Source organism: Zonotrichia leucophrys, unplaced genomic scaffold, assembly GCF_028769735.1.
Source record: "Zonotrichia leucophrys gambelii isolate GWCS_2022_RI unplaced genomic scaffold, RI_Zleu_2.0 Scaffold_161_106799, whole genome shotgun sequence".
Classification (NCBI taxonomy): domain Eukaryota; kingdom Metazoa; phylum Chordata; class Aves; order Passeriformes; family Passerellidae; genus Zonotrichia; species Zonotrichia leucophrys.
In genome coordinates this window covers 60,729-73,955 of record NW_026992366.1, presented here as the reverse complement: position 1 = coordinate 73,955, position 13,227 = coordinate 60,729, and the positions used below count along the sequence as shown (strand labels likewise).

Here is a 13,227-nt window from a genome sequence, read left to right as displayed (position 1 = left end):
GGGGGGTTAGGGGCAAAAAAGGGAGGAAACCTGGGGAGTTTGGGGGAAAAAAGGGGGGAACCTGGAGAGTTTGGGGGCACAAAAAGGGGAAAACCAGGGGGTTTAGGGGCACAAAAGGGGCTCTGGGCAAAGGGGGGGCAAAGGGAGGGGACAGGGACAGCTTGGGGACAATGGGGTGTCACAGGGGACACCGGGGGGAGCAGCGGTGAGGAAAGGGGTGTGACACACCCAGGGCACACACACAGGTGACACACAGAGGGACACACAGCTGCAGTGACACACCCCGGTTTATTGCCATGGTGACACCCCAAAACCCCAGGGTCACAGCCACAGGGTCCCCAATGTCCCCAGGATTGGTCACTGCAGGGTCCTCAGGATTGGTCACTCCAGTGTCCCCAGGACTGGTCACTGCAGGGTCCATCTCCAGTGTCCCCAGGACTGGTCACTGCAGGGTCACAGCCACAGTGTCCCCAGGACTGGTCACTGCAGGGTCACAGCCACAGTGTCCCCAGGACTGGTCACTACAGGGTCACTCCAGGGTCCCCAGGATTGGTCACTCCCGTGTCCCCAGGACTGGTCACTGCAGGGTCCATCTCCAGTGTCCCCAGGACTGGTCACTGCAGGGTCACTCCAGTGTCCCCAGGAGCTGCTGGTCACTACAGGGTCACAGCCACAGTGTCCCCAGGACTGGTCACTACAGGGTCACTCCAGTGTCCCCAGGACTGGTCACCACAGTGACGTGATGCTGCAGCCCCCAGGGGTCAGTTGGTCACCACAGGGTCCCCCAGGTCACTCGGCCATGGCAGTGTCCCCACGGTGTCCCCACAGTGGTCACTGTGCCGTGGCAGTCCCCGTTCCATGGCCACGTCCCCATGGTGGTCACTGTGGTCAGTGGCTGCTCCATGGTGGTGTCCTGGTGTCCCCGCAGTGGTCACTGTGCCATGGTGGTGTCCCCACAGTGGTCACTGTGCCATGGTGGTGTCCCCACAGTGGTCACTGCGCCATGGTGGTGTCCCCACAGTGGTCACTGTGCCATGGCAGTGTCCTGGTGTCCCCACAGTGGTCACTGTGCCATGGCCATGTCCCTGAAGTGGTCACTGCTCTGTGGCAATGTCCCCTCAGTGTCCCAGTGGTCAGTCACTGTGCCATGGCAATGTGTCTGCTGGTCACTCTGGTCACTGTGCCATGGCCATGTCCCCATGGTGGTCACTGCGATGGTCACTGTGCCATGGTGATGTCCCAGGATGGTCACTGTGGTCAGTCACTAACCCACAGCAGTGTCCTGAGTGGTCACTGTGGTCACTCAGTGCTTCATGGCGGTGTCCTGGGGTGATCACCGTGCTGGTCAGTGCTCCATGGCGGTGTCCTGGGGCGGTCACTGTGGTCACTCAGTGCTCCATGGCGGTGTCCTGGGGTGGTCACCGCGCTGGTCAGTGCTCCATGGCAGTGTCCTGGGGTGGTCACTGTGCTGGTCAGTGCTCCATGGCAGCACCCCGGGGTGGTCACCGTGCTGGTCAGTGCTCCATGGCGGTGTCCTGGGGTGGTCACCGTGCTGGTCAGTGCTCCATGGCAGCATCCCGGGGTGGTCACTCTGCTGGTCAGTGCACCATGGCAGTGTCCTGGGGTGGTCACCGTGCTGGTCAGTGCTCCATGGCGGTGTCCTGGGGTGGTCACTGTGGTCAGTCACTGCACTATGCCTGTGTTCCTGCAGTGGTCACTGCTGCATGGCGGTGTCCTGGGGTGGTCACCGTGCTGGTCACTGTTCCATGGCAGCACCCCGGGGTGGTCACCGCGCTGGTCAGTGCTCCATGGCGGTGTCCTGAGTGGTCACTCAGTGCTCCATGGCACCATCCCGGGGTGGTCACTGTGCTGGTCAGTGCTCCATGGCGGTGTCCTGGGGTGGTCACTGTGCTGGTCAGTGCTCCATGGCGGTGTCCTGAGGTGGTCACTCTGCTGGTCAGTGCTCCATGGTGGCGTCCTGGGGTGGTCACTCTGCTGGTCAGTGCTCCATGGCGGTGTCTGGGTGGTCACTCAGTGTTCCATGGCAGCATCCCGGGGTGGTCACCGCGCTGGTCAGTGCTCCATGGCGGTGTCCTGGGGTGGTCACCGTGCTGGTCAGTGCTCCATGGCGGTGTCCTGGGGTGGTCACCGTGCTGGTCAGTGCTCCATGGCGGTGTCCCGAGGCTGTCACTATGGTCACTTAGGGCTCCATGGCGGTGTCCTGGGGTGGTCACTGTGGTCAGTCACTGCACTATGCCTGTGTTCCTGCAGTGGTCACTGCTGCATGGCGGTGTCCTGGGGTGGTCACCGTGCTGGTCAGTGCTCCATGGCGGTGTCCTGGGGTGGTCACCGTGCTGGTCACTGTTCCATGGCAGCATCCCGGGGTGGTCACCGTGCTGGTCACTGTTCCATGGCAGCATCCCGGGGTGGTCACCGTGCTGGTCAGTGCTCCATGGCGGTGTCCTGGGGTGGTCACTGTGCTGGTCAGTGCTCCATGGCGGTGTCCTGAGGCTGTCACTGTGGTCACTCAGGGCTCCATGGCGGTGTCCTGGGGTGGTCACTGTGCTGGTCAGTGCTCCATGGCGGTGTCCTGGCGCAGCCTGGCCCTCACCACGCTGTCCAGCACGGCGTGCAGCCCCTGGCAGGCGGCCTGGGCAGCGTCCAGCACTGGCCGCAGCCGCTCCTGGTGCAGGCGGGCGCTGAGCTGGCACAGGGCCAGCTGCCCGCTGCCCGCCACCGTGGCCACGGCCAGCCTGGGGCCTCCGGCCGCCTCCTCGGCCGCGCTCAGGTCACTCAGGGCCACCGGGGGCCCAGCCGGGGGCTCGGCCAGCCCGGCTGACCCGGCCACCACAGCCCCACGCAGCGCCACGCCAGCGTCCAGCAGCGCCAGTCCTGCTGCACTGACACTGGCACCGAGCTCACCGCCATCGGCCTGGAGAACCTGGGGAGAAACGGGGAAGGGTCACCCCAAAATATCCCAAAATATCCCCAAAATTGTATTGGCACTGTGTGCCCCAGCCCAGCCACGCTGGCATCAAGGAGCGCCAGTCCTGCTGCACTGACACTGGCACCGAGCTCACCGCCATCGGCCTGGAGAACCTGGGGGGACAGGGGAATGGGTCACCCTAAAATATCCCAAAATATCCCCAAAATATCCCCAAATTGTATTGACACTGTGTGCCCCAGCCCAGCCACGCCGGCGTCCAGCAGCGCCAGTCCTGCTGCACTGACACTGGCACCGAGCTCACCGCCATCGGCCTGGAGAACCTGGGGAAAAAGGGGAATGGGTCACCCCAAAATATCCCAAAATATCCCTAAAATCCTATAAACCCCATGTGCCCCAGCAGCGCCATGCCCGCGTCCAGCGCAAGGCCTGCTGCACTGACACTGGCACCCAGCTCACCGCCATCGGCCTGGAGAACCTGGGGGAAACGGGTCAGGGTCACCCCAAAATATCCCAAAATATCCCCAAATTGTATTGACACTGTGTGCCCCAGCAGTGCCAGTCCTGCTGCGCTCACACTGGCACCGAGCTCACCACCATCGGCCTGGAGAACCTGGGGAGAAACGGGTCAGGGTCACCCTAAAATATCCCAAAATATCCCCAAAATCATATTGGCACTGTGTGCCGCAGCCCAGCCATGCTGGCATCAAGGAGTGCCAGTCCTGCCGCGCTGACACTGGCACCCAGCTCACCGCCATCGGCCTGGAGAACCTGGGGGAAACGGGTCAGGGTCACCCCAAAATATCCCAAAATATCCCCAAAATATCCCCAAATTGTATTGACACTGTGTGCCCCAGCAGTGCCAGTCCTGCTGCACTGACACTGGCACCCAGCTCACCGCCATCGGCCTGGAGAACCTGGGGGAAAAGGGGAATGGGTCACCCCAAAATATCCCAAAATATCCCCAAATTGTATTGACACTGTGTGCCCCAGCAGTGCCAGTCCTGCTGTGCTCACACTGGCACCGAGCTCACCGCCATCGGCCTGGAGAACCTGGGGGGACAGGGGAATGGGTCACCCCAAAATATCCCCAAATTGTATTGACACTGTGTGCCCCAGCAGTGCCAGTCCTGCTGCACTGACACTGGCACCGAGCTCACCGCCATCGGCCTGGAGAACCTGGGGAGAAACGGGTCAGGGTCACCCTAAAATATCCCAAAATATCCCCAAAATTGTATTGACACTGTGTGCCCCAGCAGTGCCAGTCCTGCTGCGCTGACACTGGCACCGAGCTCACCGCCATCGGCCTGGAGAACCTGGGGAGAAATGGGTCAGGGTCACCCTAAAATATCCCAAAATATCCTCAAAATTGTATTGACACTGTGTGCCCCAGCAGTGCCAGGCCTGCTGCGCTGACACTGGCACCGAGCTCACCGCCATCGGCCTGGAGAACCTGGGGGAAACGGGTCAGGGTCACCCTAAAAATATCCCCAAATTGTATTGACACTGTGTGCCCCAGCAGTGCCAGTCCTGCTGTGCTCACACTGGCACCGAGCTCACCGCCATCAGCCTGGAGAACCTGGGGGAAAAGGGGTCAGGATCATCCCAAAATGCCCAAATTACCCCAAAACATCCCCTAAAAGACCCCAAAACAAACCCTAAAACACCCCAAAACACCCCCTAAAAAACCCCAAAACCACACAGAACCCATGTGTGTCCCAGCTTGGCTGTGCCCCCCGTGACGCCCAGCTTGCCTCCATCTGCCTGCAGCACCTGTGCTCAGGGACACTCCAAAAACACCCAAATCACCCCAAAACTCCACAGATTTGGGGTGAGCACGGCCCCTCCAGGACCCCTAAAAATTCCCCCAGGACCCCCCAAACCCCCCCAGACTCACCTGGACGTGCACATTGATCAGGGAGTGGCAGTACAGCTGGCTGAGCATGACCCTCCAAAGATCCAGGACTCCCCCACCAAATCCTGTCATGACCCCCCAAAATCCACTCCAGGACCCCCCAAAATCCCCTCAGGACCCCCCAAATCTCACCTGTACGTGCACGTCGATCTGGGAGCGAGGATAGAGCTGGCTGAGCACGGCTCCCTCCAGCACGCCCCGCAGCAGCAGCGCTCGCTCCCCCGATCTCCGGTCCGTCCCGCCCTGCGCCGGCCGCCGGCGCCGCTCGCCGCCCCCCGCGAACGGGGCCGAGCTGCAGCGGACACTGAGCAGCGCCCGGTCCGGTGGGGCCTTGGCCCGGGACCCCCGAACCTGAGGGGGAAAGAGCAGGGACTGAGGGGGGCACACATATGGGGGGGCCTTGGGCCGGGACCCCCGAACCTGAGGGGGAAAGAGCAGGGACTGAGGGGGGCACACATATGGGGGGGCCTTGGGCCTGGGACCCCCGAACCTGGGGGGGAAAGAGCAGGGACTGAGGGGAGCACACATATGGGGGGGCCTTGGCCTGGGACCCCCGAACCTGAGGGGGAAAGAGCAGGGACTGAGGGGGGCACACATATGGGGGGGCCTCGGGCCGGGACCCCCGAACCTGAGGGGGAAAGAGCAGGGACTGAGGGGGGCACACATATGGGGGGGCCTCGGGCCGGGACCCCCGAACCTGAGGGGGAAAGAGCAGGGACTGAGGGGGGCACACATATGGGGGGGCCTTGGGCCTGGGACCCCCGAACCTGAGGGGGAAAGAGCAGGGACTGAGGGGGGCACACATATGGGGGGGGTTGGGCCAGGACCCCCGAACCTGAGGGGGAAAGAGCAGGGACTGAGGGGGGCACACATATGGGGGGGCCTTGGCCCGGGACCCCCGAACCTGAGGGGGAAAGAGCAGGGACTGAGGGGGGCACACATATGGGGGGGCCTTGGGCTGGGACCCCCGAACCTGAGGGGGAAAGAGCAGGGACTGAGGGGGGCACACATATGGGGGGGCCTTGGCCCGGGACCCCCGAACCTGAGGGGGAAAGAGCTGGGAGGGGGGGCGGTCACCCACATGGGGGGGGGGCTGTGGGACCCCCGAATCTGAGGGGGACACCCACATTGGGGAGGAGAGTGTGGGACCTCCATATGAAGGGGTGAGAGAGAGAAACGGGGAGGTTCCCTCCCACGACAGGGGGGACACAGATTGGGGAGGGGGGCTCAGAATGGGGGACCCTGATAACCCCACGGGGAGGGGAGCAAGGACACTGGAGGGGGGGGTGTATAGACCTGAGGGGGTTCACAAGCCTCGAGCGGGGGTCACAAGCCCCAGGGGAATTCACAAGCCCTGAGGGGAGGTTTCACCAGCCCCGGGGCCCCGCTCACCTCGTGCGGGCCGTACACGGCCGCCAGCACTTTGGTGTTGCCCTGCTCCAGGTAGGCCGAGCCGTCGGCCCGGGCCAGCACCCCGAGCCGGGCCCGCACCTTGCGAAGCTCGTCCGGCCGCCGCCCGTCCGCCCGGAACCCCGCGTCCGACACCAGCTCCAGTCCCGCCATGCCGGTACCGCCGCTGGTGCCGCTCCCGCCGCCGGTACCGCGTGTGGGGCTGGACTACAACTCCCGGCGTGCCCCGCGCGCGGCCCTTAGTGCCCGTGCTCGCCGTGAGCGGCCGTACTACAACTCCCGGCGTGCCCCGCGCGAGCCGCCCGCCAATGGCAGGCACCGTCCCCCTGTCGCTCCCGCGGCTGAGGCCACGCCCCCACAGGCTAGTCCCATGGAGGCCACGCCCCCTGTGACGCAATCCCACAACAGGCCACGCCCCATTCGGTCACGCCCCTCCGTACAGACCACGCCCCCATAGAGGCGGTGTCCCGGTTCCGCCCCCTGTCGGCCCCGCCCCCCTTAGGGCCCCGCCCCCTCGGTCGGTTCTCGGCACCGAACGGGACCGGGCGGCACCGGAGCGACCCCAGCGCCCCCTGGCGGAGCGGCAGCACCCCCGGACCCCCCCTCGGGCACGGCCGAACCCTCCCGGGCTGTCCCGGTCCCGGTCCGGGTCCCGAGCGGGCACCGCCGGCCGTCCCGAGCGCTCGGAGCGGGTCAGAACCGGCACCGGCACAGCACCGAGCCCGTGTCCCGCCGGCACCGGGCGGCACCGAGCGCTGGGCGGGCCGGAGCGGGCGGCTCCGCTCTGCCGTTCCCGCTGACCCCTGTCCGGCCAGCGCTGACCTTGCCCAGGCCGGTCCGGACCGGCCCCGAGCGCCGCCGCTCCCCTGCCCGGTACCGATCCCGGTCCCGGTACCGATCCCGATCCCGGTATCGCCATGGCCGCCCCGCCGGGCCCCGCCGGCTTCCAGTTCGCCATCGACCGCGGCGGGACCTTCACGGACGTGTTCGCCCGCTGCCCCGGCGGCCGCGTCCGCGTCCTCAAGCTGCTCTCCGAGGACCCCGCGTACCGCGACGCGCCCACCGAGGGCATCCGCCGCGTCCTGCAGGAGGTGCGGCACCGGGGGGACACCGGGGGGACACCGGGGGGACACCGGGGGACAGCGGGGGGACAGCAACGGGACCCCAGGAACGGCGGGGACAGCGGGGGGACAGCGGGGCTTGGCGGGGACAAGGCAGGGGGACGCAGCAGGGACATGGCGGGACCCCCCCCAAATTCCTTTCTGGGACCACCGGGACCCCCGGGACCCCCAGGACATGGCGGGGGGACAGCGGGATCCCCGGGACCCCCCAAATTCCCTGCTGGGACCACCGGGACCCCCGGGACCCCCCGGACATGGCGGGGGGACAGCGGGATCCCCGGGACCCCCCAAATTCCCTTCGGGGACCACCGGGACCCCCGAATGCACTGCTGGGACCACCGGGACCCCCCAAACCCCCCGAGTACCCTTCTGGGACCACCAGAACCCCCGGGATCCTCGGGACCCCCCAAACCCCCCGAGTACCCTTCTGGGACCCCCGGGACCCCCCTCAGGAGCTCACCGGGACCCCCCAAAGGAACACACTGGGACCCCTCCCCCCAAATGCCTCTCCCTGGGGCCCCCGTGGGAAATTTTGGGATCCCCCCCAAGGGGACCCCCCCCCAGACCCCTTGGGCCCCCTCCCCACCCCAGCCCTGGGCCTGTCTGGACCCCCGGCCCGACCCCGTGCTGGGGGTCCCCATATGGGTCTGGGGTCCCCAAATGGGTCTGGGGGTTCCTAAGTGGGGCTGGGATCCCCAAATGGGTCTGGGATCCCTAAATGGGTCTGGGGTCCCCAAATGGGTCTAGGGTCCCCAAGTGGGGCTGGGGGTCCCCAAATGGGTCTGGGGTCTGGGTCTCAGTTTTGGGGTCCCTCAGGAGCTGGGGGTGTCCCTGCCCCAGGATGGACAAGTCTGGGATCCAGTGGATCCACTCGGGCACCGGGGGTCTGGGGGTCCCCCAAATGGGTCTGGGGGTTTCCACATGGCTCTGGGGTCCCTAAATGGGTCTGGGGGCTCAGTTTTGGGGTCCCACAGGAGCTGGGGGTGCCCCTGCCCCATGAGGAGCCCCTCGATGGATCCCAGATCCAGTGGATCCGCATGGGCACCGGGGGGACTGTGGGTCCCTAAATGGGTCTGGGGTCCTGCTGTGGGTCCCGCTGTGGGTCTGGGGGTCCCCAAATGGGTCTGGGGGTCCCTAAATGGGTCTGGGGGCTCAGTTTTGGGGTCCCACAGGAGCTGGGGGTGCCCCTGCCCCGGGAGCAGCCCCTCGATGGGTCCCGGATCCAGTGGATCCGCATGGGCACCCAGGGGGGCTGTGGGTCCCCAAATGGGTCTGGGGTCCTGCTGTGGGTCCCGCTGTGGGTCTGGAAGTCCCCAAATGCATCTGGGGGTCCCTAAATAGGTCTGGGGGCTCACAGTTTTGGGGTCCCACAAGAGCTGGGGGTGCCCCTGCCCCATGAGGAGCCCCTGGACGGGTCCCGGATCCAGTGGATCCGCATGGGCACCCAGGGGGGCTGTGGGTCCCTAAGTGGGTCTGGGGTCCCACAGGTGAATTTTGGGGTTCCCTGTGAATTACCCCAGGTAATTTTGGGGTCCCACAAGAGCTGGGGGTGCCCCTGCCCCATGAGGAGCCCCTCGATGGATCCCGGATCCAGTGGATCCGCATGGGCACCCAGAGGGGCTGTGGGTCCCTAAATGGGTCTGGGGTCCCCAGGTGGGTCTGGCTCTCAGTTTTGGGGTCCCACAGGAGCTGGGGGTGCCCCTGCCCCGTGACCAGCCCCTGGATGGGTCCCGGATCCAGTGGATCCGCATGGGCACCACGGTGGCCACCAACGCGCTGCTGCAGCGCCGGGGCGAGCGCGCGGCCCTGGCCGTGACCCGCGGCTTCCGACACCTGCTGCACATCGGGACCCAGGCCCGGCCCCGCCTCTTCGACCTGGTGAGCACCTGGGCACACACCTGGGCACACACCTGTACCCCAAACCCACCCAAACCCAGCCCCAACCCCACCCCGACACCTGCTGCACATCGGGACCCAGGCCCGGCCCCGCCTCTTCGACCTGGTGAGCACCTGGGTACAGCTGGGCACACCTGGGCACACCTAGGATACACCTGGGCACACCTGGGTACACACCTGAACCCCCACCTGTACCCCAAACCCATCCCCAACCCCACCCCGACACCTGCTGCACATCGGGACCCAGGCCCGGCCCCGCCTCTTCGACCTGGTGAGCACCTGGCACACCTGGGTACACACCTGGGTACAGCTGGGCACACCTAGGATACACCTGGGCACACCTGGGTACAGCTAGGTACACCTGGGTACACACCTGGGTACAGCTGGGTACACCTGGGCACACCTAGGATATACCTGGGCACACCTGGGTACACACCTGGGTACAGCTGGGCACACCTGGGCACACACCTGAACCCCCAAACCCATCCCCAACCCCACCCCGACACCTGCTGCACATCGGGACCCAGGCCCGGCCGCGCCTCTTCGACCTGGTGAGCACCTGGGCACACCTGGGCACACACCTGGGTACAGCTGGGCACACCTGGGCACACACCTGAACCCCCAAACCCATCCCCAACCCCACCCCGACACCTGCTGCACATCGGGACCCAGGCCCGGCCCCGCCTCTTCGACCTGGTGAGCACCTGGCACACCTGGGTACACCTGGGCACACCTGGACACACCTGGGTACAGCTGGGTACACACCTGGTACAGCTGGGCACACCTGGGCACACCTGGGATACACCTGGGTACACCTGGGTACAGCTGGGTACACCTGGGTACACACCTGGGCACACCTGGGTACAGCTGGGCACACCTGGGTACACACCTGGGCACACACCTGTACACACACCTGGGCACACCTGTGCATACCCACCTGGGCACACCTGGGTACACACTTGGCACACACCTGGGCACACCTGTACACACACCTGGGCACACACCTGGGCACACCTGGACACACCTGTGCCTGCTTTGGCACTGCCAGGTCCGTGGTGCCCCATCCCCCTTGTCCCAATGTCCCCTGGGTGCGGGTGCCAGGTCCCTGTGCCCGCAGTGCCACGTGTCCCCTGTGTCCTGTGACCCCTTGGTGTCCCCTCAGTGTCCCCTCAGTGTCCCCTCACAGTGTCCTGTGACCCCCCGTGACCCCTCAGTGTCCCCTGTGTCCTGTGACCCCCCCGTGTCCCCTCGGTGTCCCCTCGGTGTCCCCACGCTGACCCCCTTGGTCACACACATGATGTCTGTCCCCTCAGTGTCCCCACAGTGTCCCCTCAGTGTCCCCACACTGACCCACATGACGTCCCACACGGTGTCCCCTCAGTGTCCCCTCACTGTCCTCTCAGTGTCCCCTGTGTCCTGTGACCCCCCTGTGTCCCCTCAGTGTCCCTTCAGTGTCCCCTCAGGTGTCCCCACACTGACTCCCTTGGTGACACAGGTGGTGTCCCCTCAGTGTCCCCTGTGTCCTGTGACCCCCCTGTGTCCCCTCAGTGTCCCTTCAGTGTCCCCTTGGTGTCCCCACACTGACTCCCTTGGTGACACAGGTGGTGTCCCCTCAGTGTCCCCTCAGTGTCCCCTCGTTGTCCCCACACTGTCCCACGTGATGTCCTGCCCGGTGTCCCCTCGGTGACCCGTGGCCGCCTGGCACGGGGCTGGCACGTCCTGTGACCGGCACCGTGTCCCGTGACTGGCACCGTGTCCCCGTGTGCCCCACGGTGTCCCCAAACACCCTGTCCCTGTGTCCCCTCCCCCTGGGCCCCACGGTGTCCCCACCACCCTGTCCCTGTGTGTCTCCACCATGGGTTGGCACCGTGTCCCCCTGGACCCCATGGTGTCCCCACCACCCTGTCACTGTGTCCCCTCCCTGTGTGCCCCACGGTGTCCCCTCCTGGTGCTGGCACCGTGTCCCCTGTGCCCCACAGTGTCCCAAACACCCTGTCCCTGTTTCCCCTCCCCCTGGGCCCCACGGTGTCCCCTCCTGGTGCTGGCACTGTGTCCCCGTGTGCCCCATGGTGTCCCTGTGTGTCCCCCCCAGGCTGGCACTGTGTGTCCTGTGCCCCATGGTGTCCCCAAACACCCTGTCACTGTGTCCCCTCCTGGTGCTGGCACCGTGTCCCCATGTCCCCCACAGTGTCCCTGCTCAGGCTGGCACCGTGTCCCCGTGTGCCCCACAGTGTCCCCACCACCCTGTCACTGTGTCCCCTCCCCCTGGGCCCCACAGTGTCCCCTCCTGGTGCTGGCACTGTGTCCCCGTGTGCCCCATGGTGTCCCTGTGTGTCCCCCCCAGGCTGGCACTGTGTGTCCTGTGTCCCACAGTGTCCCCTCCTGGGCTGGCACCGTGTCCCCATGTGTCCCACAGTGTCCCCACCACCCTGTCCCCGTGTTCCTGCTGGGACTGGCACTGTGTCCTTGTGTCCCCCACAGTGTCCCCACTCAGGCTGGCACCGTGTCCCCGTGTGCCCCATGGTGTCCCCACCACCCTGTCCCTGTGTCCCCTCCTGGGGCTGGCACCGTGTCCCCGTGTGCCCCACAGTGTCCCCACCACCCTGTCACTGTGTCCCCTGCTGAGGCTGGCACCGTGTGCCCCACAGTGTCCCCTCCTGGTGCTGGCACCATGTCCCCATGTCCCCCACAGTGTCCCTGCTCAGGCTGGCACCGTGTCCCCGTGTGCCCCACGGTGTCCCCACTGCCCTGTCACTGTCCCCTCCTGGTGCTGGCACTGTGTCCCCGTGTGCCCCATGGTGTCCCTGTGTGTCCCCCCCAGGCTGGCACCGTGTCCCCTGTGCCTCACAGTGTCCCCAACCACCCTGTCCCTGTGTTCCTGCTGGGACTGGCACTGTGTCCTTGTGTCCCCCACAGTGTCCCCACTCAGGCTGGCACCGTGTCCCTGTGTGCCCCATGGTGTCCCCACCACCCTGTCCCTGTGTCCCCTCCCTGTGTGCCCCACAGTGTCCCCAAACACCCTGTCCCTGTGTCCCCTCCTGTGACTGACACCCTGTCCCTGTGTCCCATGGTGTCCCTGCTGTGGGACTCGGTGTCCCCCCCTTGTGTCCCCTCTGTCTCCCCACTGTGTCCCCCTGTGTCCCCCGTGGCTGCGTGTCCTTGGCGTGTCCCCTGTCCCTGTCCCTTGTCCCTGTCCCCTGGGCTTGGGGCCAGTCCTGGCCCGTGGCCCGCGTGGCCTGGCCAGAGCCAGCGGGACAGGGACAGGGGACAGGGGACACGGGGTGGGAGGACACAGGGGGGACACGAGACGACAGGGGACATGGGGGGGCAACACGGGACAGGGGACACAGAGGGGACAGTCCTGTCCCTGTCCTGTCCCAGTCCTGTCCTGGTGCCACTGCTGTCCCTGCCCTGTCCCTGTTCTGTCCCACTCTTGTCCCAGTGCCACCTCGGCCCTGTCCTTTCCTGTCCCAGTGCCACCCCACTCCTGTCCCCGTCCCCGCCCCGGTGCCACCCTATTCCTGTCCCTTTCTTGTCCCTGTCCCACCCCAGTCCCACGTCAGTGCCACCCCAGTCCTGTCCCAGTGCCACCCCGCTCCTGTCCCTGTCCCATCCCAGTGCCACCCCACTCCTGTTCTGGTGCCACCCCTGTCCCTGTCCTGTCCCTTTCTTGTCCCACCCCTGTCCCAGTGCCACCCCTGTCCCTGCCATGTCCCTGTTGTGTCCCACTCCTGTCCCATGTCCCCACGCTGTCGCTCCAGTGCCACTCAGCAATGTCACCCTGTATCCCTGTGGTGTCACTCTGGTGCCACTGCACTCCTGACCCGTGTCCCTGCGGTGTCACTGGGGTGATGTGACCCCCGTGTCCCCACGGTGTCACTCCAGTGCCACCCAGCGATGTGACCCCCATGTCACCCCCTGTCCCCACGGTGTCACTGGGG

The 13,227-nt window shown here is 66.0% G+C and overlaps 2 protein-coding genes and 1 long non-coding RNA gene across 3 annotated transcripts in view; 1 reads left to right on the top strand and 2 right to left on the bottom strand.

Annotated features, from left to right (window-relative positions):
* Positions 1 to 269: 269 nt before the first annotated feature.
* Positions 270 to 947, bottom strand: LOC135461071 (uncharacterized). Its single transcript, XR_010443324.1, has 2 exons — positions 689 to 947; positions 270 to 646 (listed from the first exon to the last, which is right to left on the bottom strand). It is a non-coding gene; the product is annotated as an uncharacterized LOC135461071 (long non-coding RNA).
* Positions 948 to 954: 7 nt separating this feature from the next.
* EXOSC4 (exosome component 4) lies at positions 955 to 6,507 on the bottom strand. Its single transcript, XM_064738056.1, has 3 exons — positions 6,252 to 6,507; positions 4,992 to 5,210; positions 955 to 2,941 (listed from the first exon to the last, which is right to left on the bottom strand). The coding sequence occupies exons 1-3, from the start codon at positions 6,420 to 6,422 to the stop codon at positions 2,570 to 2,572; spliced, it is 762 nt and encodes a 253-aa protein (XP_064594126.1). The 5' UTR covers positions 6,423 to 6,507; the 3' UTR covers positions 955 to 2,569.
* Positions 6,508 to 6,775: 268 nt separating this feature from the next.
* Positions 6,776 to 13,227, top strand: part of OPLAH (5-oxoprolinase, ATP-hydrolysing) — a gene marked incomplete at its 3' end in the record, with an annotated part of 66,718 nt that continues 60,266 nt past the window's right edge. The window contains 2 exon segments of the mRNA XM_064738053.1: positions 6,776 to 7,360; positions 9,077 to 9,268. Coding sequence (XP_064594123.1) covers positions 7,187 to 7,360; positions 9,077 to 9,268 — 366 coding nt within the window.

Bases quoted from the DNA above. Each gene is read 5' to 3' on its own strand.
- EXOSC4 (XM_064738056.1), bottom strand. From the start codon at position 6,422: ATGGCGGGACTGGAGCTGGTGTCGGACGCGGGGTTCCGGGCGGACGGG. The intron at 5,211-6,251 runs GTGAGCGGGGCC...TTTCCCCCTCAG, and splicing joins CCGTGTACGGCCCGCACGAG to GTTCGGGGGTCCCGGGCCAA. The intron at 2,942-4,991 runs GTGAGATTTGGG...GTTTCTCCCCAG, and splicing joins AGATCGACGTGCACGTACAG to GTTCTCCAGGCCGATGGCGG.